The 25,615-nt window shown below is 37.8% G+C and overlaps 1 protein-coding gene across 1 annotated transcript in view; it reads right to left on the reverse strand.

Annotated features, from left to right (window-relative positions):
* Window positions 1–25,615, reverse strand: part of sdccag8 (SHH signaling and ciliogenesis regulator sdccag8) — a 157,704-nt gene that overhangs the window by 52,489 nt on the left and 79,600 nt on the right. The window contains exons 14-16 of the mRNA XM_007898417.2: window positions 21,945–22,072; window positions 14,343–14,451; window positions 1,665–1,796 (exon numbers count right to left, since the gene is read on the reverse strand). Coding sequence (XP_007896608.2) covers window positions 1,665–1,796; window positions 14,343–14,451; window positions 21,945–22,072 — 369 coding nt within the window. The remainder of the gene's footprint in view (window positions 1–1,664; window positions 1,797–14,342; window positions 14,452–21,944; window positions 22,073–25,615) is intronic.

A 25,615-nucleotide genomic window follows, 5' to 3' on the forward strand; every position in this document is an offset into this window, starting at 1 on the left:
TAAACGTGATTATTATAATTTATTATTTCAGAAATTGAGTGACTTCTAATGGAAAAGAATTTCTCATTATAAATATGTAGTGAGAAGATTGGCACTTGTAGTGATCAACATATGAATAGATCCCACTAGCTGGTCATTTTTCCAACTGCAAAATCTCGTCTTAGAAATATGGTGGATAACACATTTAGTGCGTATCTGAATGAGAAGTGGACTGGGCTGCAGTTTGTCATGATAAGTTAAGCAGACAATTCCACATGTTTATATGCTTCTCAATTTAAATTTAGAATTAGCAGTTTGTGTCAGATTTCTGATTTGATAAATATGTGTCTATTTTGATCCAGCTGGACTGAACGCCTAAATTAAGGTGAATTACCTTAGCACTAATAGAGATGTATTGAATCTTGATTAACAAATCACACGTTTGCCAAGTAAAATTATGCTTGGGTAAGGTTAAGCTTAGATAAGGATATTCACAGAATGCTTACAGACAAAAAAACGACTTGCACATATACTTCTGCATCATTCCATTTCATTATTTATACTAAATCTGAATGAAAACACATATAAAACGACACCTCAAGAGGTTTCTATTGTGTAAAAGGCAATGTTATGTTAGACTGACAATATTAAGATAATAAGAATTGGTAGGCAAAGCTCATTATCTCTGTAATAAATAGTGAATGCATATGAGGACCAGGCGGCTTGAGGAAAATAATCTATTGAGAGGAGCTGGATGTTGAAGCTATGCGTGCCACAGGGGCAAATGAAATCTGTCAGCAATAATATGGAATGATTTACGTCCATAAACACAGGCTCCGGATAGCTGTTCTGTTTCTGTAACAGGTCTGAGTTTTGAACAAATCTTGTTTGGGCAATTTAAGTCAATGTTGTACTTAACATTTTGCTGTTTTTCTTTTTCTCAGGCAAATACACTAGTGTGGATGGAGTGTGAGGCTGTAAAGTGATGCGCAAAACACCATGTGAAGTGGCCCAAAATTAACAAAAAAAAGTAATTGAAATTCTATTTCATTTTTTAAAAAAAAAACTTTTGAACATTTTAAGATTAACAGAGAACATATTGGAAGTGGGTGGTTTGTAAAAAAAAATACGTAAGCAAAGCACCCTATCCTGACTATTGCAGTGGTGACTCATCAGATTCATCATCTGTAAACATAGGCTGCCAATACATGTATAAATACATCCTTCCATGTACTGTATGTGTATGTACATATGTAAGCATATATGTATCCTTCTGATTGTAGTTTCAAATTCAGTACTGTACTACCTTTAATAAAAAGAGATTTTTTAAATACATACAGGTAATTAAACAATATTAATGATTGGATTGAGTCTATGCATATAAGAATTATTCCTTGACCCCAAAATTATTTACAATCTGAGTAAATGGCACAATGGAATTCTACCCTTGGCTCCGGAATATTTTTAAAATCAAGAAATCAATGAAAATATTTTTGAGATATTTCCCAGAGTGACCTTGAAATACAATTTGCAAGAACAGAGTGTGCTCAGTTCTGCTCGTCTTCACTGGACATTTTTAGTCTTCTGTGGGATTGGAACACTTATACCCAACTCGAATAGAAAACATGGTGGTGATGAAATTCAACATCTGATCAAATGAGGAATAATTTGGTTGTACGACCTACCTTTGTTTCATTTTCTCGTGCATTTCACCATGCTGGATACATTGTTCCTCCATTTCATCATTTCTCTTCTGCAATTTCTCTAGCCGTTCCTGTTGGTATTCTTTCTCCTGGAAAAGATGACCAACATCCGATCTGGAATAGATGATGATAATAATAAGAAAATAAGATCAGAGATGGGCAAGAAAGGAAGATTCTGCAGCTCTATGCTGACAAAGAGATAAATTAATAATTTTTGAAAATAAATTTACAAGCCCAGTTCTGTTTTAATTCTAGGAAATACAAGACAGAGATGTGATGACATTGTTGAATCTGACAGTAGTCATTTTAAAGACAGTCTGAGAGTCTTCCATTCACAGGCTATAATACCTTTTTATGAACCTTCACAACTTTTTTTTCCCTAATCGCAATCCATTGTGTGTCCAAGCCATTTTGAATTCCACTATCAAACACCCACCAGGAGGTGCATGAAGGTAGGTGCATGTGGAGATTCCCATTGGATTTGTTCTTATCCTCAATGGAGATAACTGGCTTCTGCTTGGCACCTTTAAATAGCTGCATAAATGAGGTGTGGGGATTGAATCTTTACTCCTCCATTGTATGCTATCAAAATGTGATAGCGGTTGTGATATTTATTGTTGTTACTAGATATAGAAGTCCATTTAGCAGTACAGTTATCTAATCTCTCAACATGAATAGCATCCTGAGTAGCTCAGTTGTTTGAACACTTTGGAACTCTAAAGGCCAAGGGTGAATGAATTCATTGGAATTTGAAAAGTCTAGGTTTGAGTCCCTGAGCCTTTAGATGTTCCTATTTTTTAAAAAGGCTTTGCAGTAATCTAAGGAGGTCAGTTTTCAGTAATAAAGGAGTTGATGCTTAAAACATCTCATCAGCGAGACATGAAACACAGCCATGCCCTCTGTCCTGTGAGCTAAATCCCTAATGTGCAGTGCTGGACAAGTTATGTCAAACATTGCATTTCACTACAGATATACAGATGACTAATAAAAAATGAAAATATAAGTCCAAAGAAGAACAAAAACACAATGTCTGGATTGTCCAGATCGCTATTGGTAAATGCCAGAAACTGCTTGATAAAGGAAATGAAAACTTTATTTTACGACTGTACCTCAAGTAGTCACTGACACGGTATTACACAACTTGTTCTGATAGTCAGATCCTCTCTCATTTTGGTTTTAAAACTTGACTTCAAGGATTTGGTTAATCTAACTAGTTTTAAACACAATGTCTTTCTATATCCATTTTCCATTCCTTTCAGAAATTAAGATGACTACACAAAATACACCATAGGTATTCTCCCCAACACTTTATTCAGATCAATTCTCCTTCTTTGACTGGATGGATCTACTTATAGATCCTAAGACATTATTTTCCTATACAACACTTGCTATTTACTATGATGATACAGTATTTGATGAACTATTACACTTAATTTTTTTTCTTGACTCAACAACAACAAAATTACATTTGCATAGCGCCTTTCACGTCAGGTGGACGTCCCATGGCACTGGACAGACAGAGTATCGGACCTGAGCTAGGGGTCAGGGAGGGTGGAGGACAGGGGGGAAGCAGGGAGATCGAAAGCATGGTCGAAAAGGAGGGTCTTGAGATGGGGCAGAGTGGCCTGCCAATAGTGGGGCGAGCGAGGCAGAGGACATGAAGCAGGCCGGAGCCCGCTGAGTGGAGGAAACGAGCGGGATGGTAGGGGGTTAGAAGGTTGCAGAGGTCAGGGGGGGAGCAAAACCATGGAGGGCTTTGAAGGTGAGAACCAGGATCTCGAACTGTAGCCTCTGTGTGATGGGAAGACAGTGGACAACAAACCCATTACAAGATGGTTGGATCCAATATCTCCAAGGCTGCGTAATGACAAAGCACAACAACACGGCTGACTTCCAGGACACGGCTTATGGTATTTTGTGAAGGAAGCGATATCAGAGGCGCTTATCGGCACCTCTGATTAAAAGATCTGCCAGAATCTAATAAACTGGTAGAACAGGCTTAATGGCTGAATAGCCTCCTCCTGCTCGTGTTTTCATATGTTCCTAAGTTATCTTTTGGATAGCTTTCTATAAAATTCCACTGGATTAGAGGGAAAATGCTGGTGAAGAGTTAAATGTGTAAGATGTAAATATTGGTGCCAGAAATATCTGATCCATTATTTTGAGCTGAAGGTTGGAAATATAGTGATTTTATGAATGTGGTGTGGCCAAAGTGTAACAAAATTATTCCTGTAAAAAAAATCTATTTCTTTCATGTCCTAAAGACAGCTGGCAACACTCACGATGAAACAAATTATGGTAAGCTTGTGTGCAATAGGCTACATATCATTTGCAACGCCACATGTGCAGACATCTGCACAACTGTTGTATGGGCAATAACATTAAGAAAAAAAATGTCCTGTAATCAATTCAGAATTATTTAACTCAGGATTGACTCCTGCTGCTGTTTAGTTGACAGATGCCTCAGTTACAGAGTAGTAATATCTGGATACAACGTTTAAAGAGTATACGAGCTCATAGAAAGCTATCCAAAATGCATTCCAAAATTAAAGTATGCTAAAAAAAACATTATTTACTAAAGGTGAGAAATTCATTTTTTTCAAAACATCAAATAAAAATGTATTAGAACAAAAACTATATAAATTCAAACAGATAATTATCGATCTCCTTTTCTGGGTCTGCCTGTATTTTCCGGATATAGCCTAGAAAAAGGCAACATACTGCAGCCAAAAAAGCTCAGCTCCTAAAGATTGCTCGTTTTATAGGACAGCAGATCACAATTTTGCTACTAGCCAGATAGTTTGGCTAATGTCTCTTACTTGGATTCTTTTCTCATTGCCACATAGGTGCAACAATAAAGGCAAACTTCCCCTGCAGCATTCATCAGTCTATCAAAGAGGAGGGAAAGACATCAGAAGAAAATGCCAAATGATCTGGAATGTGACAAAAGGAAGTGAATGAATAGAGCATTTTGATGTTGAAAGGAACAATGCAGCTCAATTTTTGAAATGTAAAATGTCAGCATGCATTTGAAACATTGAAACAGATCAATTGTTCCTTCTCAATTTACATATTGTGATATTTTACTTTAGGCACAGATGCCAGCCATGATTCTACAGGTTTTATACGAGGCGTCCGGTTCGACCTCCAACTGTGCTTCCTCCCCCACATCTGGTCCCTGACCAGGACCTCCACCTCCGACACATTGCTCGCCTCCGACCGTATCTTACCCCAAATGCAGCCAAAACCACCATGCATGTGTTTGTCACTCCCGCCTGGATTACTCCAACACACTTCTCGCCGGTCTCCTCCACTCCACCATTCACAAGATCCAGCTCATTCAAATCTGTGCTGCCCACATACTGACCCAGACCAAACACCGTAACCAGTTCTGCCCAGACTCCACTGGCTCCCCATCACCAACAAATCGACTTCAAGATAATAATAATATAATAATAATAATCCTTGCGTCGGGAGGACGTCCCAAAGCCCTTCACAGAACACTGTAAAGTGAATTGACTGTATGTTTGTGGGCGAACGCGGCAGCCAATTGCGCACTGCAATGTCCCACAAACAGTCGTAGATTGAAAATGACCAATTTATTATTGTTTTTGGTTTTGGAGGGATTATTATTAGGCTCTGTGTGGAGTAAGGAAACTTGCCCAAGGTTTTGCCCTGCCTGGAATTGAACTCAGGTCTCTCGCTTGCAAAGCGAGTGCTCTAACCACTGAGCTACAGGACTCCACAAAAAAAGATCCTTACACTAATGTTCAAATCCAGTCAATCACTGGCACCTCCCTACCTCCTCACTCCCCAATCCACCACCCGGCGCTTCCGCTCGACTGGCACCGGCCTCCTGCTCATCCCTCGCACCCTCTGACCGAACATCGGAGATTCTGCTTTCAGCCACTACGCCCCCAAAACTCTGGAACACTCTCCCTCAATCCCTCCGCCTTGTCCCCTCTCTCCCCTCTTTTAAGTCCCGCCTGAAGATTTTCCTGCGGGACTTGAAAAAGCGCTCTGAGATGCTATCCTGCGTGGAGGGCACTATATAAGTGCAAGTTGTTGTTGTACTAAAAATATAGATTGTACGAAATTAGAGCATCTGTGGACAGTTGACCTGAATGACCTGAGAAAAAGCAAAGCATTGCTCTAGTCCAAGTACAATATTACAGTTAGGAGAAACAATTGTAAAGGCTAATGGGATGCTGGGCTTTATAACAAAGGTCTGGATTATAATTGATGTACTGTATCGAGTGTTGGTCAGACCTCATTGAAGTGTTCACCTTTCGGTGCCCAACCTTAGGGAAGATATCTTCGAATGTATTGAGTGACGATGTAGAGATACGTAGAGATTTAGCTTCAGTGAGTTGTAGAGATTTAGCTATAATGAGTTGCTGGACAAATTTGGATTATATTCCACACAGCTCTGAAGGTTAAGGGGATGATCGAATTGAAGTGTTTGAAATAATAATAAGAACTTGTGAAGTTCTTTTGTTTATATTCAAACAAAATCAAAATAGTGTGGAGTCCCCTAGTGTAATGGTTAGCATGCTTGCCTTGCAAGTGAGAGGACCCAGATTCAAATCTCAGGCAGGTCGAAATCCTTATTCCACACGCCTCTGTTTACCTAACAGTAAGTAGGAACCCGGTTGTTAATAATCAACCTCCCCTCGCCCACAAAAAAAGAAAAAAATTCACTCACTCACTCCATGACTGTTTGTGATATTTGCTCACAAAATACACAGTCAAATCACTTTACTCTGTGAAGCTATTTGAGACGTCTCAACAATTTGATAAGGTGCTATATCAAATGCAATGATTATTATTATTATTAATAAGAACTGACATGGTCATTCTTCATTATGATAGGGGGATCGAAAACAAGAGATATAATTTCAACACAATTTGAAAAAGAGGGAGTTTCTCCTGATGTCCTGGCCAACAACCCTCCAGATAAATTGGTACTTCACTTACTGGCTATTTGTGGAATCTTGCACTGCAGAAATTAGCTGCTGCATTTGTCTACAAATATAAAGGGAAAAATTCCAATGTTATGGCACTAGAGTAAAGGATGGAACAAGGAGAGTAAATTTGCTCACGCTGTGTTAAATATGTTGAAATGTTGAATATAATTCAATTTTTTTTCAAATGAAAAAATAAATATGGCTCCACAGATCCAGGACTAATTGGACCTCAGTAATGGGGTATCTTGTAAGAAACACAAGTTTACATTGAATCTTATTATTTTGGATAGGTATGAAATCAGCATAAGCTTGTGGCTGCTGCAAAGATGGTCCACGTCGATGTATAATCTCACAAGTACAGAAAACAACATCTTTTTCAACAGGGAACATTTCCCTTTAAGAACATCTCTTAAAATAATGTGACAGGCCTGGTATGTTGGAATCTTAGCTCATGCCTAGGAGAAGCTGATGAGGACAAAAAGATTTATCTTCAAATTGGACAAATTTACAACTCGAAGGAAGACAACTCTACAGCATGTTAAAGATATATTACAACATGGAAAAAAGTACTATATATGGGGACTAAAGATGAAATCAATTCCTATACATATGACTGAAGTTGTTGGGATGTGTCAGCTAGATGTCGATCAAAAGATCAGCGTGATCAACAGCAAGCTGAAATAATGGGGTAATCCGGCCATTGTATAGATCATTGGTGAGACCACATTTAGAGTACTGTGTACAGTTCTGGTTGCTGCAGTACAAAAAGGATATTGCAGAAATCAGAAGATACAGAGGAGGGCAACCAAAATAATTGAGGGAATGGAAGAATTGAACTATGAGGAGTGACTAAGTAAACTGGGCATGTTCACGCTGGAAAAGAGAAGATTGAGAGGCGACATGATTGCTGTCTTTAAGATTCGAAAGGAGCTAAAGGACAATATAGATCATCTCAGGCTGTTTCAACTTGTCCAGAGTAGTACAACCAGAGGACACGCCTGTGATTGAAGGGGGGGAAATTCAGGACGAATCTACGCAAACACTATTTCAGTGAGCGAATAATGAACCTGTGGAACAGGCTCCCTAGGAAGATGGTTGAAGCAGGAAGTCTTGATTTTTTCAAGACTGAGATTAGATAGTTTTCTTTTAGGAAATAAGATTATTGGATGTAGTACAAGGTAGTTTGGGGCATATGTGTATGTGACTGCCAGGAAGGTGGAAAGATGGATCTTGGTCTATTTTCGTCTAGCATTTCTTATGTTCTTAAGTGCAAGAATTATTACATTTATGAAGAAAAGCTACAGCAAGACTCAAAATATCTGGGACAACTTTAGTATCCTCAGCATATATTGGTTTCCCGGTTCTTGCTCCTTTGCTCTATGTTCTATTTCCAGCATTCATTTGAATTTACCTTCATCCTGAGGCTGAAGGAAGTGCTAATTTAGAAGACGTACAGCTTCCAGCCTTGTTGTATTTGGTGATCTGGAAAGCCCTAGTATCCTTGGAAGCTCTTGGAGCTTTCCTTCAAGCATGCATATGATGTCTCCTGAGGCAGTAGCAAGTTCAAAGGGGTGAAACAAGCAAGCCTTCCTTGAACACCACCACTGGACAAAGTCCGAATATCCAGCAAGTGTCAGGAGAAGAGTAACTTTGAGCAACGGTTGAATTACCAAGCACTCTGAAAGCCTGGGCGTACATGGAAACCAAAATACATAGCTTTGAAGACATTCTAGCACATTTCTCTATCAAGTAACAGCAAAACATCTAAGATTACCTCAAATGAGCCTCTGCTGTGCCTTACATCTCACGTAGCCTGCAGTTGATGATTTATTTTGAGAGAATGGGACCTTCCTAATTGAAATGGACATACAAGATGTAAAAAGCCTAGAATGCTGCCCTGCTGAAACAGTTTTATATTATTTGGTTCCCAAGATTGTGGTCGACTTTTCTCAGTGGAAGAATTTTAACTTGATATATGGGTAATAGAGTACCTTCCACATTATGTGTTGTGCCGTTATTGCTCTGCTGCAGTTACAGTTTATGAAATGTGAATGTAATTCCAATATCCTTATTTAGTTTATTTCCATACTTTTGTAGTTATAATGTAATCTCACCTTGCTATTGTATATGATTCTACTTTTTCTCTTAATATTTTTTGTAATGCCTTTTCTAACATAAGGACACTTATGTATTAATAACCTAATTTATGCAATGTTATATTTATGGTAATGGTTTAATTTATATTGGCAGGACCAATTAAATGTTTCATGATTTTGAACTGTTTGAAATGTAATAATGTCTAATATGACCCTATTTAACCATCTGTTTCTTCTTACACTTTCGGCTAATATTCAGTGATAGTGTGCCAGAGACTGACATAGTTGAGAGGAGTTTGGTGATACAAGACTGTGAAATAAGGGTCTGAGAATATAAATGCTGGATGAAACAGTGCATATCCATGAGCTGATAAATGTTGTTTTCTGGGTGAGATCAATGAATCAGCTCTTCAGCCTGGCACGACCACTCCTCGTGTCACTACTACGTGACTGAGCCTTTTAGTGATCCTTAAATATCCTTAAAAATCTGGTAAAGTATAATTAACTCCCGCAATGTCTTCCAATTGGAATTTCAACCTCCATAATCACTCCATTTAACAGCAACTACCTATTGAGGTGCTTTGAGATGTTTTGACATAATAGGTATTATATCAAATGTAAAGATTATTATTTGTTTAAAGGGTTAATAAAGTAATTAGTCTATCCTTTTTTCTCACCTGTTATATTCCACCTATTATGGAAAACCCATCATATATGTTCCCATTTTATCAGAACGGTTATGATTGTCTAATGAAGTATATGATTTATTGAATGTGAAACGATGTCAAACAGTGTGAGATAGCAATAAACAAGACAAACAGGATGCCAAGCCATATTGCCAAATCAGTTCAGTCTGGACCCTCATTAGTCAAGCTCACAGTGCTCTGGTCAGACTCCATACGGAATTTAGTAACTTGCTTTTCTATAGTTCCTTTCACACGGTAACGTGACTCCATACAGTTTTGGTCAAGAAATATAAGGGAGCTGCTCAGACCTTAAAGGCAGTGCAGAGGAACCAATGAAGATGATGTTAGATACATCATGTGGAACAATTAGACAAGTTAGTGCTCTTCAGTCTTGAAAAGAGACGTCTGAGAAGGGACTGTGTAAAGGTGTATTATAAGATTTTAAATGGGATGGGAAAAGTAGATACAGAACAATACTTTCAGATATAGCAGGATAGCAGAATAATGTGACAAGGTAGCAAAAGGCAATTTAGGTAGTTTGGGCAATATGTACATACGACCACCAGGAAGGCGGAAGGTGAACTAGATGGACCTTGTCTTTATTCCGTCTAGCACTTCTTATGTTCTTATGTAATTTCAAAACAGATACCAGGAAGTATTTATTTACTCAGAGGGTAATTACCGACTGTATGGACTTCCAGGAAGAATGGTTGAAGTCAGGATGCTGGACTTTGTTTATTTAAGAAAAAGCTTGATGCTGTAATGGAAGGACGATAGATTGGGAATTCTTGAAAGATAAGATCAAATGGGCCAAAGGAACTTCTTCATTTGAACCAATCTTTGGTCAGTCAGGTGTCTGCCATGTGCAAAAACCCATCACCATGCTTAAGAGGATCCGGATCAAAGTTCTACATTCGTATGTCACCTAAACAGGGAAATTTTCCTGTCTCAGGAATAGAATACAAATTCTCTCCATGGTGGGGTACACTCTGCTTACCAATTCTAGAAAGTATTAAGCACAGGTTGGCAAAAAAGAAGGTTTAAGGACCCCAGAATGTGTGTTGGGATACTGCTAGAGTTGAACCAATTAAAACTACATAGCTTGCCACTGAAAGCAACGTCTGGTAAGATTTCCATTGCTTGTCCAGCTGGGACATCTTACCTGTTAGGGTTTTGACTTGCGGGATGGTTGCTATGTCATTAGTAGTACCCTGGAGTACTGTGGACTACCCAGTTCAGCTTCAAGGAGACCCGTGTACTTCACCCTAGGAGGATAGTAATCAATCTTGCTATCTTGGGAAGATAAAAATGCTCACCTAAAATGCTCAGATTAGGCCATGAATTGGCTAATTTGCTGGTAAAATGCCAGCATACATGTAAAGGGTTTTCTGCTCACCTGTGTTTCTCTTCATTCAACCTCTGTGTAAGATGTAAGTTTCCAGGGTATATCAAGGTGTTGATGTTTCCATCATGTACAACTATACTGTTTAAGCTATTCATTTTAAATGGAATGGGGGGGGGGATTTCTGTTTGTTGAGTTGAAGGATATCAGTACTGAAAAAATAAGCACTTTCATTTTCATTATCTCAGGTCAAGTGTAGCACTGATTAGATGTAGGGTAAAACTACCTCAATAATGTACATTGAGTTGAACCTCAGAGGAATCCCATCTACTGTACCAGTGGGATATACCCAGTTCTTACATCAACCAACCTAATTAACTGTCAAAGAAAAACTGCAAATCTCATGTTAACTATTTCCAACTTAGGAATCATTTTATCTGAGCCCACGATGAACTGAATGATGACTGGAAGGATGGACAGTCATTCCTTCAAGTGGATCAATAGGGAAAAAAAGAGGTCACTCTGGGCAGGAAGATAATAATAATAATAATAATCCTTGCATTTGATATAGCGCTTTTCATGTCTTCTTGATGTCTCAAAGTGCTTCACAGAATATACTGTAAAGTGAATCGACTATATTGTGTGGGCGAAACGCGACAGCCAATTGCACACAAACAGTCGTGGATTGAAATGAACAATTTATTATTGTTTTTTTTCTTGAGGGATTATTATCAGGCGTGTGGAGTAAGGAAACTTGCCCAAGGTTTCGCCCCACCAGGAATCGAACCCAGGTACAAGCTGGGACAATCTTTAAATATATGAAGGTAAATGTGGAGGGAGGTGAAATCAGATCAGATTCTAACACTCACCATTCATCAGCCCTCAATCTTTTTGAATCAAAGTGTGGTTTACAGGAGCATTTAACGATTCAGGTTTGGGGGACTGAGCAGTGTAGTGAATTGGAGATCTGATGTTTTGAGTTACAGAAGGATAAGTGATAGGCTCAAGCCTATGACTCTCCAAGTGCCCAATCCTTTCCAGAATCCACCAGTGCACTGAGCAGAAGCCATAGTAAAGAAAAGGAAGAAAGGATTAATCATCTTAGGCCATGCCTCACATCTTATTGCTGGCAGTAGAGAGGTACCGGCAGGGACCTCTTGGCTCAGAAAGGTGTACAGTACTGGGAAACTTTACAAAGGGAAAACGTGATCAAATCAATTATTAAAAACAAACAAATAAATCAAGTTGAACTCACATTGGAGAGCACAAGGCTCATGAGAAGTTCTGAATTGAATCTCTTTGTAAAATATCATAAGATGAGTGCCCAGCAGACCTTTTATATGGCTGTATAGAAAGCTTTTGCATACACTCTGATCAAACTGGGCTTCAGTCCAGGTTCTACCAGAATACCCAAATAGTCGAGAATCACAAGGATCCTACACAGCACGGGATCCTGTCCATGATCTTGGCACCAGATGGCAAACCTTTTCCACTTACTGTTATAAACAGACTGTGTGGAAGATTTCCTTGCAGCTATGATGATCTCTATCACCTCTTTTCATAAGCCCTGTTCAACAGCCAAGCCAGCAGCTGGAGGCTGGATGTTTTTTGGTGCCAGACTCTCTGAGAGAAAAGGCGCCTCATGTTGAGAAGGGAAAGTGACGGTCTCTCTGTGAATAAGACCAGAAAGTCTGAGAGATATGGCTGTCAAAGCCACCTGGAGGCTATAAGGTTTATTCCATGCCCTAGTCCTTCCAATTTCCTGAACAAGTGGAATCTGGGATAGTGGGGCAAGATCATATTGGTACAGCTGCTCATCCACTGATTGTGTACGATTCTGAAATAATACATGGCGTGGGGGTATGGGGGGAAGAGAAAGATACAGTCAAATATTTGCATAGTTATTACATCCTTAATCTCCCTGTATGATTGCCTGGTCTGGGACTAAGTGGGTTAAGTTAATGACCTTGGCACAATGCACACTGATGCCCATATTAAGCAAATTACAGACCGGCAGAATTTCACCCCTTAAGATCTATTAATAATTAATTAATAATAATAATCCTTGCATTTGATATAGCAACTTTCACTTCAAGAGGACGTCACAAAGTGCTTCATAGGATATACTATAAAGCGGAGTGACTGTGTATTTTGTGGATGAACAAGGTAGCTGAGTCAGTATCTCAGCTCAAGTTGTGGTCTGAAATTCTTTGGTTAAATATACTTAACAGGAAAGGGGCCAGCTGGGACCACCCAACATAGTGGCCTTTGGCTTTCAGGTTATAAGAGCTGATTGGAAGAATCCCTGCCCCAAGTGACTGATCTGCCCCTCAAATTCCTGTTATCAACAGTGGCTCAGAGGATTCACATACCTCATGGCTGCACTAAACTTGGAAACTACAGAGGTAGCAGACAGACTTCTTGATTCAGACATTCCATTGCCAAGGACATTATTTGATAATTACAGAAAATTATTTGAAGTGGTAAATAATTATTTGGGGAGGACAAGTATGTAGGGCTATAGGGAGAGAGCGGGGGAATGGGATTGAATTGGATAGCTCTTTTCAAAGAGCCGGCACAGACACGATGGGCCAAATGGCCTCCTTCTGTGCTGTAAAATTCTATGATTCTATGATTTAGTTCAGGCCCAAAGGGGCGCCACTTAGCTCCCCTTCCCGTGGAGCATAATTCCCATTGTTGAAAGTGTCTTTTTCAAATATCACATTTGACCACTAAGTGAAAAATCTGAGGAAGTGTAATTTTAATGTACATTCACATGTGCTGCCATTGGAATGAGTAAAGAACCTGTAAAAAGGCAGGACTATTATAACAACAGCATGCACTGATGTACAGAAGGGCCTTCCACATAGGATGAATGTCTTGAAACATTACACAGGGATGAAAGAGAGAACTAAGCAAGGAAGGAAAGAAGGAACATTTATGATGTTGATCAAAAGCACAGTCAATAAATTCAATTGAAGAGGATTCTTGGAGCGAAACTAGATGAGGGGATTTGGGGCAGAGTTCTTAAGAGTGGAGCTTAGTAGAAACCTTAGCAACTACTGATGGAATAGAAGAAGTGAGGAATGAGCACCTCCAGCAAATATAGACACACATCATACTGTCCAACGCTTTGAGACATCCTCCCAACGTGAAAGGCGCTCTATAAATGTAATTTTGTTGTTGTTGTTATACTGTTCTGTTTCAATTTTCAGGTTTCTATAAATTAAAATTACTAATGTCCTAAGGAAACCGCACTGAGATTGTCAGTGGATACCAGCATATTTCTCCTGTAATACTTTCTCTTCAACCATGCCTTCACCTCCCCTCTCGACTATCTACCCGCTCCTCGCTCCCTCCCTTCCCTCCCCTCACCCTGACCATTTCCCCCCTGCTCGGGTCCTGACCCAACTGTCCAGCGCCTTGGGACGTCCTCCCGACGTGAAAGGCACTCTATAAATACAATCTTGTTGTTGTTGTAGTGCTTTTGAATGACTGGATTGTTCCACAGAAATGTTCATAACATGGACTTATTGATGGCAATTAATAGAATCAGAAGTAACTCCTACCTGTTTTTTCCTGCAACTTGTTCAAGTTTCCAGTTTAAAGTTCGACACTCTGCTTTCAGCTTGTTTATGAGTGTATTCTGGGAACTAAGGAGCGTGTCCAGGTCTGTAACTAAAATAGAAGCAAAGGTTATAGAGTGTTAATTGTTTGTTGTGCATCAATTAGATCATGTGGTTATAACCTCTGTGGTTATTTTGCATTTTTTACTTTATGCATTTCTATTCACTTTTACTTTTACTCCAGTAAAATGCTTGGGGAGCGCTTCATTGTTGGAAGTGTCACCCATCAGATGAGTTGTTAAACTGAGGTCCTGTCTGTTCGTTCAAGTGGAGATTAAAGATTTCATAATAATAATCTAAAAGAGAAGAGAGTTTTTACCAATTTCCTGGTCAACAATTCTTCATATAAAATTGGTTGTTCACTTCGTGTCTGTTTGGGGACATTGCTGTGGGCAAATCTATCGCCGAGTTTGCCCATAAATCAGTCAATCTACAGTAAATCCTGTGAAGCGCTTTGAGATATTTTGATAAAGTCATTATGCACTGTAGCAAATCCAAGGATTATTATTATTTACTCTCTACCAGCTAGAAGCACCAAGGGAGTTTGGAATAAAGACAAGATTTGACAAGTTTGGTGTTATTGAGGCACTTTTGTTTGAGACAACGGAATCTATATAATGCTGATTGCTATAGGCAGCTCTTTTCAGAAAGTCTTAAAGATGGAAAATCCCATTGTTACGTTGTAACAAAAAGATCTCTGTTGTTATCTTACAGTTATAGGATGGACCCCAAAATAAATAAATTTTCTCTGCCCAGTACACAGGCAGTACTGCCACCTGTTCTTGTTTTCCATGTAGCTCCCTTACCTGGAGTTCTGTGCATTCTGAAATACTGTTTTGTTTTGTACAAACTCATGGATATTTGAGGTAAACTCATTTGATGAGGCTATTCGAGTCTGAATATTTAATTGAGGTTTAGATTGAAACTTGTCCCTCCAGCTGGGATTTCAACACTACCAACAGCTGTGCTAAGTCACTGCATTTAAAATACCACAGGACATATAGAATTTAGTTTCACTAGTGTGCAAGTGCTTAGCAACTAATTGATTACAGTGGATGGTACCAGAGGTTCACATCTCTGTGGTTTACTGGGTGTGAGATTTGTTCACATTCAGTAAATCTTTGGTTCTTGAATCATGCTCCTACCCCAGAATACAACAGGGAGAAAAAACAAACAGAATTGGCTTACATTTGGACCTATAAATAATTATAACTTAAAATATTCTAATTTATGCAACATTAGTTCAATAATATTGTGAATATTTTGAAATGCATTTTGCTTTCCTATAGGATGTGGTACAAAATATCACCGAAACAGACAAAATAATACCTTTAGAACAGAATCTAAAAAAATATTTTCTTATGAAGTAGTTTTGTTATAACCTGACAGTTCTGCTGCTTAATGGGTTATCCTTGATGTGGATGCTGCTCATTTAAGTTAGGCATGCGTAAATGACCTATATTGATAAGATTAGTACTATATGTATACTAAAATGGGTCAAGTAAAATTATCTTAAGATTAACAAAATAAAGGTCAATGTTCTTACCTATATAAAATATATTCTACACTTGTATGAATCCTCAAGCCATACACACATTTGCATGATACAGTATCATGTTCATATTGCAGCAAGTTTGTCTACTTAAATGTGTAATTAGATCTGTGCATAAAAATACAGTGTTCAAAGCATTAACATATTCAGCACTCCAATAAAATACAGTGCTAATGTCTGTAGGAGCAGTTTCTTGTTAAGAGAACTAGACAAAGAGGATTCAGTTTTTATGGGCTCAATATATTTGAATGTGGGTCATGCATAAATCATTCAAACTAATGACTATGGTATACAAATAGGTTAGGCACATTTAATTTGTCAAGTAAAAAAAGAAACTTTCTAAGAAGCTCCTTCTAAATATTATTCAGCGCCTTGGGACGTCCTCCCGACGTGAAAGGCGCTCTATAAATGGAATCTTGTTGTTGTTGCTGTTGTTATTCTCAGAATAATAAAGTAAATAAAGTGATGTACGGGAATATAAAAAATGACACTTTGTAATAGTGGTACTCGTATAAAATCCAGAATTTAAATGCTTAATTTTGGAACTCTGTGTCAGTATAGATCAGAAATAAACAACAATGTAATAATAATAATATGATTCTTGCATTTGATATAGTGCCTTAGCACATCTTTGAGACGTCTCAAAGCTCTTCACAGAATATGCTGTGAAGTGAATTGTCTATATTTTGTGGGCGACGCGGCAGCACACAACAGTGTTTCACAAACAGTCGTGGATTGAGTGACCACATTTTTTATTTTTTTAAAAAAAAACCTTTGTTTAAGGGATTATTACCCCCGGGAAAACGATCCGCCGATCAACTAACAATTTATGTACATTTATATAGTTCCATTTCTGTAAGTAACACTTCAAAACATTACCAATAGCTAATGGCTGATATCAACCAAAGATGCAAAAAATAAAATTCCTTAACAAACCAGCAAAAACATCTATATTCAGGCTCTTATATTTTAAAATCTCAAAAAGTGGAATGCTGATCTCTACAGTATTCACATGGACACGTTTAGTTGTGAAACACAGGTGGAAATGAATTCACACCATCTCAAATGGAAACATTTTAGTCAGAAATACATTCCTAATACTGTACACAAAGTGGCAATCTTTTCATTTTAATGTTTTAATATGCACATCATTTGCAACAATGTGTTCTCTCATTCTATGGGTTAACAAATGTTTTAAAAAGCTCACAGAATGGGAAGTGAACCAGACTGAAACACTTGAATTAAGACTGTTGAAAATCTCTCAGATCCTTCAACTTCAACCATTAGTGAAAAATGTGACACACTGAGTACTGAATACAGTTGTCTTTCACTGTAATATGGATTGTAATTAGGTTCACATCATAACGGAGACCCAGCATTTACCAGCTTTCACTGCATTGAAAAAATACATAAAAGATAAAAACATAGTATATTTCTGCATAATATTGAAAGTTATTAATTCTAATGTAGAACACTGATGCCTTGAAGAGCATAAATTGGGTCCCTAGTTAAATGGTTATACGCTAAGCTAATTTAGAATTTCGCCACATATATTCATGCAGCAAATGTATTCCCATCATCTGTGTAGTCTAAAGTAATGGTATTTGGCACTTACATTTTCCCTGCGTTGCACTGTTCTCCTATAGCCTGTGTGATATTCACCAGATGATGAGATTCAGTTGCTCTAAGATCTGGTTCTTACAGTATCTCTTTTTTACCCCATCCAACTCTTTTTTTTGCCACAAATTTATTTTTAAACCTCGAACAAATTTCAGTCAACAATAACTTTCTGTTTGATCAGCTTTTTCTTTTAAAAATTAAAAACGTATTTCACATCTGTGTGACAGCTTGTGAAGTATATACACAAACTAGAAAGATGAACTCAGGATGAATGCAAACTAATTAACAGAAATTCACAGGGCAATAGAAAAGCAACTTTCTTTTCTAAGCTCCCAATGATCATATTTGGGTGTCATGATCAAGATATTATGTAGCACAAATCTAACCAATACAAAAGTTACAAGTTTTTTTAACAATATAACCATTTTGGAAAACAAAGCCCTCAAAATCTGGGAACCATAAATATAATTTCAGCCTTCAACTTTGTAAACAATTTACTAAAATAGTGCAACATCGATACACTATTTGATTTCAACATTATGAAGTGTATTATTTAAATTGTTTACCAATGTGGATATTAAAAGTATCTGTATTTAACTTTCTGAGTTCTGAGGGAGTTAATTCAATATCTAGGAAGATGTTTGCTGGTTACCTTTTCAGTGTCAGAATTGACACAGTTACAATCTATGATGTGATCAACTTAGGCACGAGAATCTCGATTGATAATCAGTTGTAAAACTGCCTGCTTAAAAATATTCTTAGTCCTCAGTGCTTTTATTTAAAAATAATGTTGCTCCTACCTCCAAGTAGGAGAGTAGAATGAAGGAAGAATAGGGCAATACAAGCTTAGGTAGAGTTAAAAAAGTTCAGTAGGGAAAAATAACATTGAACATTACAAATCTAAGATAGAGAGTAACGACCAGGGGAGAAAAAAAGACTCTGAAAGAGCACACACAACATGCTAAAAAAGAGTAACATGCATTTATTTTAATAGTTTAGGATTCACATTATTGCCATAAAGCTATTCCTGATTTTTCGTGGCTTACTTGGAGTGTTACAATTGTATTGATAAACGCTCAGGGAGATATAAAGAAAGGATTTGCATTTGCTATAGCACTTCATAATATTGAATCATCCCAAAATGCTTCTACATAATCACAGTTAAGTGTAGTTACTGTTGTTGGTCAACCTGCAGTCATCTGGGCTAGCACGTTCCCACAAGCAGCCACAAATTTTGTGGAAAACTAACCTGGAGAATTGTGGGTTTTCCCATATTTGTCAACAGTTTTAGAGCTAGTTAATCTTTAATGATTAAACAGTATTTATAGGATTATTTATTGTAATCACTTACTAGGATATAAATATAATATAATATATATCCATATATAAATGATGAGCCTAGAAAAAACTATTCTCTATCTTAATTTTGCAGTCCACCTGGCCAGTCAGAAAGTATAAATCTCACTGACATGCTGTCGAATGTGGAATTTATTCATGTAGAAATATTTCTAGGAAATAACCCTGCCCCACAAATTTTGCAAGGTTCACATTCACACATTTGGCCACTGGGAGGCATGCAGGAGTGATGGGGGCTGGGGTGCCAACGAGAAGAAATGTATTGTCAAATTTTGTCTCCCTGTCCTTTGATCTCTCCACAGCAATACAGCTCAGCTTAGATACTCAAAGGAATGAAAAGATGAACTGGTGCCCTTTCTCACCAATGTATTACACACTCATACTCTGAAATGTGCCTGGTATACTAGATATCTTATTTTCCTTGCACTATTAAAAAAAAGGCATTTAAATGGAAGTGAATTTTAAAAAGAAAATAGAAAAATAATACTCAGAAAATAAAATGAGACAACGGACAAAGTAAAGCTGAAAATCAAAACATTAATGTACTAACTTGTAAATTTGAATTTTCTAAAGATATTATAAGTCAGGTCACTGCAGCCAATTAGAACAATGATCATAATGGCAACAGAATGTTATTGAAGAGCATGTAGTGCAAATTCCCTTTATTTATATACAAGAATACTGCTCATCTAACCTTAGCAACATTGAAATGCTGTAAAAGAATAAATCACATTGTCTGTATTGTAATAGGGTAGAGGAGTAGGAGAAAGAGGATCTGTTCCCATCGTTATACATGGAATTACAGTTGACTTGAAGTGATGAATCTATAACAACCCTAGAAATTCTGATTCCTCTATAAACCAGGACAATGAATCTCACAGTTTGCAGCCATTATGTGATCCCTAGATTACATTACAGCCTTATAATCAATTATCATAGATCATTTTTAAACACTATATAAATAAAATGAAAATAATACCAATGCTATTTACCCATAGAACTGAAATATAAGACTATGGTACGTAAAACACAGTACTCCCAAATCAGATTTGCTGCGTTAATTGTGATTTCTGGTTTGTGAATATTGGATTATGAAATTCATGGCGGGTGAATTGCAATCTTAAAACAGCACAAAAAATACATTTACATTTTACTGGCTGGCATTATATGGTATGCAATTCACGATCACTGACCATAAACTTTGCAAGCTGATATTTTCAAACCAACAATTTTAAACCAAAAAAGGTAATCAACATAAATTCAGTTTGCAAATATTTCATTAAAATTATAATAACACTTACATTTGATATATCGTGTTGTCAAAACATTTCAAAGCGCTTCACTGTGGAATGCAATAACTCAGTGATTAGTAGGTGAATTCAGCAGCCACAAAGTAAATGCCAAATTTTATATGGGAGAATTGTTGACCAGGTCACTGGGAGAAACTCCCTTCTCTCTTTGAATAGTACCGTGGGATCTTTAACAATCACCTGAACAGGCAAATGGGACTTCGGTTTAACACATCATCTGAAGGATGGAACCTCTAACAATGCAGCACTCCTCCAGCACTAACCTGGAGCACCAACCTAAATTGAGAACTAAAAGTACCAATGTAGAGCTTGAATCAACAACCTTCTGACTGAGGTGAGAGTTTCACCAACTGCGCAAGGTTCACACCTAAGAAGAAAGGTATATTATCAAATCAGTTGAGTTCAGATCCCCAGAATTCACGCTCAAGTGTAGTGTTCTACCTCGGCAGCACCTGGAGTACAGTGGTCGCTCTCATGGGAAAGAATGGTCTGTCAAGTCTGAAAAAGATGGGCTTGTCCATAAAGTCAGGATTTTCACCTCCATGTCAATAGCATATTCTCACAACTCTTTCTTGTATAATTTGAACCTGGTGGTAAGTTTCAACACTGGATAGAGAAAAATAATAATATACAAATATCGGTGATGTCTTGGCATTTTTACTAAGAGTGAAGCTACTCTTTCTTGTACCAGGGCAACATCACAGAACATTCTCTGGAAACAGAATTTCTCACTTGTCAGTACAAGAGAATTAAAGGCCTCTGCAATGCTGGAGGCATTCTTTCAGGGCTACATATGGTGTCGCTGCTTGAGAGAGAAAATAAATCATAAGATGAATGCACTCTATGTGAGTCAACCTCTACCTGAGGAGTCATCAGTAGTAGTGCTCAAATTATATCCACAAGATGTTGTACATTTTAACAATATTTATGCTCCCTATTAGAAAGTACTTCACTTTTCCATTCTCCCAACGGTACTACAGTACTGGAGTTTTGAAATGCAGAGCATTACATTATCATTCAGCGTGGAAGCCTGTGGATACTTCAGTTACCCTTTGTAGAGAAATAACGCAGGCGGCTTTCAGACACTGCAAATGATGACTGAAATAAAATATAAAGGTGGGAAGAATATAGAATGGGATAAGCAGACCTTTTCCAGCGCTTGGATTTATATTATCTAATGGCTCGGGCACATTAGGTGACGACTAAAACCTGAAGATTAATTCCAAATCCAGAAGTATTTGAAGTCATCAGGCAGCAAAAGTAGTTATTTAAAATCTGTGTGACAACAGCAAGATGGCATTCAAAGAGTTTTAACCATAAGCTGGCAGCATTTCCCGCTGAGCTTCTGATGCGATTTTTCTCATATAACATGTGTGCCCTAAAATCCAGCCAAGAGAAGCCCCTTTGTTCTTTACTTTGTGCTGGCAACACTCTGCTTTAAGTTTCTTAACACAGGTAAATAAACTCATAATCCAGATGGTGCAACAGATGTGAGACCAGCATTCTGAAATCAACAGACAGTGGGCAACGGTTTTCATTTCCCTTTTAAACGCTAACTGATATGTAATTCGGAATCTCCGGTGAAGTTAGCAGCTGCTCCCTTTGGCCAGCCAAAGGTTACAGGTGTTCCTGATGTCATTTCACAGTGAGGTGTGGGCTCGGCCTGCGAGAGAGGTGTCCTGGCTCTAATCTATGCCGACCACCTACCGGTTTTGTCATGCTGGGCCTCCATTTGCTGCATCTTTTCTGTTAGCTCCCGCTCTCGATGTTGAGCTTGAAAGGCCAGGGCCTTGATATCATCACTGTGGCTGCGGAAAAAGCTGTCCTTTTCCAGCCTGAGAAAGACAACAAGGTCAAAAGTATAAGTCATGGAAAAATAACGATGGCAATTAATCAGATGAAGATATCAAAGATTACAATCGTATATCAGATACTTTTAAACGGTATGGCATTAATTCCAGGTTTATGATCACCACCATTTGAATAAAAAAATTATTTCAAAGAGAAAATAGCACATTTTTTAAATGAAATGCCTGCATCTTGTAATTGATTAACCATTGTGACCAACCTCAATATAATCCTAGTATGTTTTCAGAAGGAACTCACTAAATGTTACAGTTCACACACCATTATTGACAATATCCGAGGGTAACTGAAATAAACGATTGGCCCCAAGATTTATGCAAGCAATTCAGAGAATAATCCCAAGGACATTTTTTCCGGGGTGGGGGGGGGGGGGGGGGGGGAGAGGGGGTGCTCTGTATACCACAAACAGTTCTAAAAACGAAAGTGAACAGACAGGAGTGTGCTGTTTGAATCATCAAGCTCATCAATTCATTGTTAATACATTGATGAGCTTGACGGGTCAAATAGCACAATCCTGTTCTTAAATTCCTAATACATCTTTTCCTTTCCTGTCCGGTTTGAAGCAGCAACACACTAATACTCCTTCAATTGATCCATTTTCATAATCAAAGGACAATTAATGCCGTCATATACTCTGCAATGCTAACCACCCCTAAACACTGTAATTATCTTGCACCACAAAAGGATAAAAGACTCCCTATACTGAAGTGAATAGCCACGATAATTACATATACATTTTTTATAAAAATTGAAATTAATATCCTACACAAAATGCAAATGTATTTAGAAATAGGTTCCTGTTGATTAAGACGATTATTTTACTTTCTCACTTAAGAATTATACAAATTCCTTCTTTCATGGAATAAGCATTGCATTCAATAGCTTCCAACACCATGCATTAATGAACACAAATGGAAACTACAGCAAGTAGAATAGATTCAAACTATAACTTATTATTATAATTATTTTATTTTTGTTGATTTGGCTGCATCTTATACATTGCACCTTAATCATCTGTTTTTTTTATACCATCGCACAAACAACATTAATCCAACTAAACCTACTATATATTTCTGTCATACTAAGCTCTCAACACCCCCTCCCCCCGGGTGGCTTTGGTTGTTGTGATATTTACCCTCCTCTGTGCATATATTTATCCATCTATTCCATAGCCTTTCCTTCTTTCCCTTCCTCTAACTAAACTGGCTCTGGCTCCCTCCATCTGGTTCCCCTTCCGTCAGCAGTCCCGCACCTGTTCACACCTCCTCTCCTGTTGGATTCCACTAAAGATTTCCTCCTCTGCCAGGGCTATTCTGGCACACAGAATCTTTTTGTCATTCAATCCATCTGTCAGAAGTGAACTTTGTTTACCATGAGCTACTTCTTCTTTCTTGCAGTAGTGCAGATCCTCAAGGTCACTATAAGATGCCCTGTCGTTAATTGATTTGCATTACCTACTGTCAACTTTGAGAAGCTAGTGTGACGATTTGCAAACTAACTTAACAACATAAATTATTTGAAGAAATGGTGCCATTTAACATGTACAACAGGGCGATGATTTCTTTCGTTTACAAGGGAGACTTTGTTATATTAATCACAATTAAAACAGTTTTCAGATGTATAGCACTATTCTGCGAGGAACAAAAGTGATTCAACACTCAAAAGGTTACAGTAAATAGACTGAAGAGTGTTTATTTCCCAGTCCTGTACCCACTTGGAAAAATTATTGCATTGTCATTGTAGCAGGAATATCAGTATTTTAGCCAAATGTTGCAATTGCAACAGAGATGCTATCTTGTCTCCTATTAAAGATACAAATGGTAGATTAGTTACAGCACATATTAGGGTTTGATTTACAGGTTGAGTTGACCATGTGCAAATGCATACAAATTCTTTTAATTATGTAATTAACAATCAATGTTAAGGACTCCACGTGATTCTGTCATGATATCCATGCATATATGGAATTAATTGCCCAAATCCATATCACATGAGTTTAAGTCCCAAGGCTGCATCCAATCATTCAGGGCTAGATACAAACATACAGATGAAAGGACAGTTGGCTATCTGTACATGTGTGACTTATGAGCCGTTTTTAACTCTCAAAAACAGCATTTACAAGTTTTGTTGCGACTATGTAGGCTTGGCATTTCATGAGGAGTGATTTACTGGACACCACCATATTGTGGACTACTAGTTCACCTGGTAGAATCAGTGGACATGGCCTGCGATTGAAGAGGAGTAAATTCAAATAAAATCTGCGGAAACACTATTTCAGTGAGCAAGTAGTAAATGTATGGAACAGAATCCCTAGGAAGACAGTGGAAGCAGGAAGTGTTGATTGTTTCAAAAATTAAATTAGATAGATTCATTTTGGGAAACAATATCTCAGGATACAGTTTATAGCTTGGGACATGACATGTTCATGTGACTGCCAGGATGGTGGAAGGCGAACTGGATGGACCTTGGTCTTCTTTTGTCCAGCAATTATTATGTTCTAATGTTCTGACAGCAAGAGAGCATTGAAAGCAGATCTGCAAAAGTCCTCTAGAGAGACTATAAGCGTAGCTCCAAATGGGTTTTATATGCAGTGAAGTTACATTGAAATATCTTTTGCATAAAAACAGTTAGCTACTCCTAAAAACAATGTCTACTAACCATTTACATAGAAAATTGTTTGTAGCATGCAGAAAATCCCATCACAAGGATGTGCTATCACAACATATATTTTATATTTGAGAATTAATATATATATTTCCTTTCTGTAAAAGCTTTAACTTAAAAAAATTCCAATAAATTCAGATCAATTGTGCAGGTTTAGTATTTACAGAAATAATTTTTCCTTCAGGACAAAGAATCAGTTTTGTTCATTGCCTCTCGGTGCAATAAACCCCTCTCCTTCCCCCACCACATACATACACCTCTTATTATATTGTACTTTGATTGGTATCTATGCAACAACATCCTAAAAAAGACACAATTGATATTTTTATTAAATGTGGAAATAATTTTTTGCATTTCACATGTTTTAGCTAGTTTTTGTAAAATTAATTAAATACACTAAAGCGTTTTGCTATGGAAACATGTTCCTACAAATGTGTGAATACTCAAAGGGTTAGCTCAGTAATTAACGATAGCTGGTGATTTTAAGTTGTATACAGGAACAACTGAATGGCAGACATTTTCTATATGCAGTTTGAATTGAAAGTAAAGATCAGAAAAGACAAGACAAGGTCTTAGTCAAGGCCACTAGGCGCACCACTGTAAACATCACAGTATTTCACAGTCACCCAGCAGATCCCATCTCTGTGGTCAGTCCTCCCAGCTGCCCTATCTGTTACTGTCTGATTAGTTCTGCTAAGTAGCCCCTCCCCTGCCATCTTTCTCTGCCATCTGTTATAGACAACATGGCTATTGCCCAGCAATGCATGCTGCCCTCCTACCTGGCATCCAGCTACTTGCCTTACCCCAAAGAGCTAACACAGGTTCTCGCTGCTGGCATAATCAGGATT

This window comes from Callorhinchus milii, unplaced genomic scaffold (assembly GCF_018977255.1).
Source record: "Callorhinchus milii isolate IMCB2004 unplaced genomic scaffold, IMCB_Cmil_1.0 Scaffold3, whole genome shotgun sequence".
In the NCBI taxonomy this organism is placed as follows: domain Eukaryota; kingdom Metazoa; phylum Chordata; class Chondrichthyes; order Chimaeriformes; family Callorhinchidae; genus Callorhinchus; species Callorhinchus milii.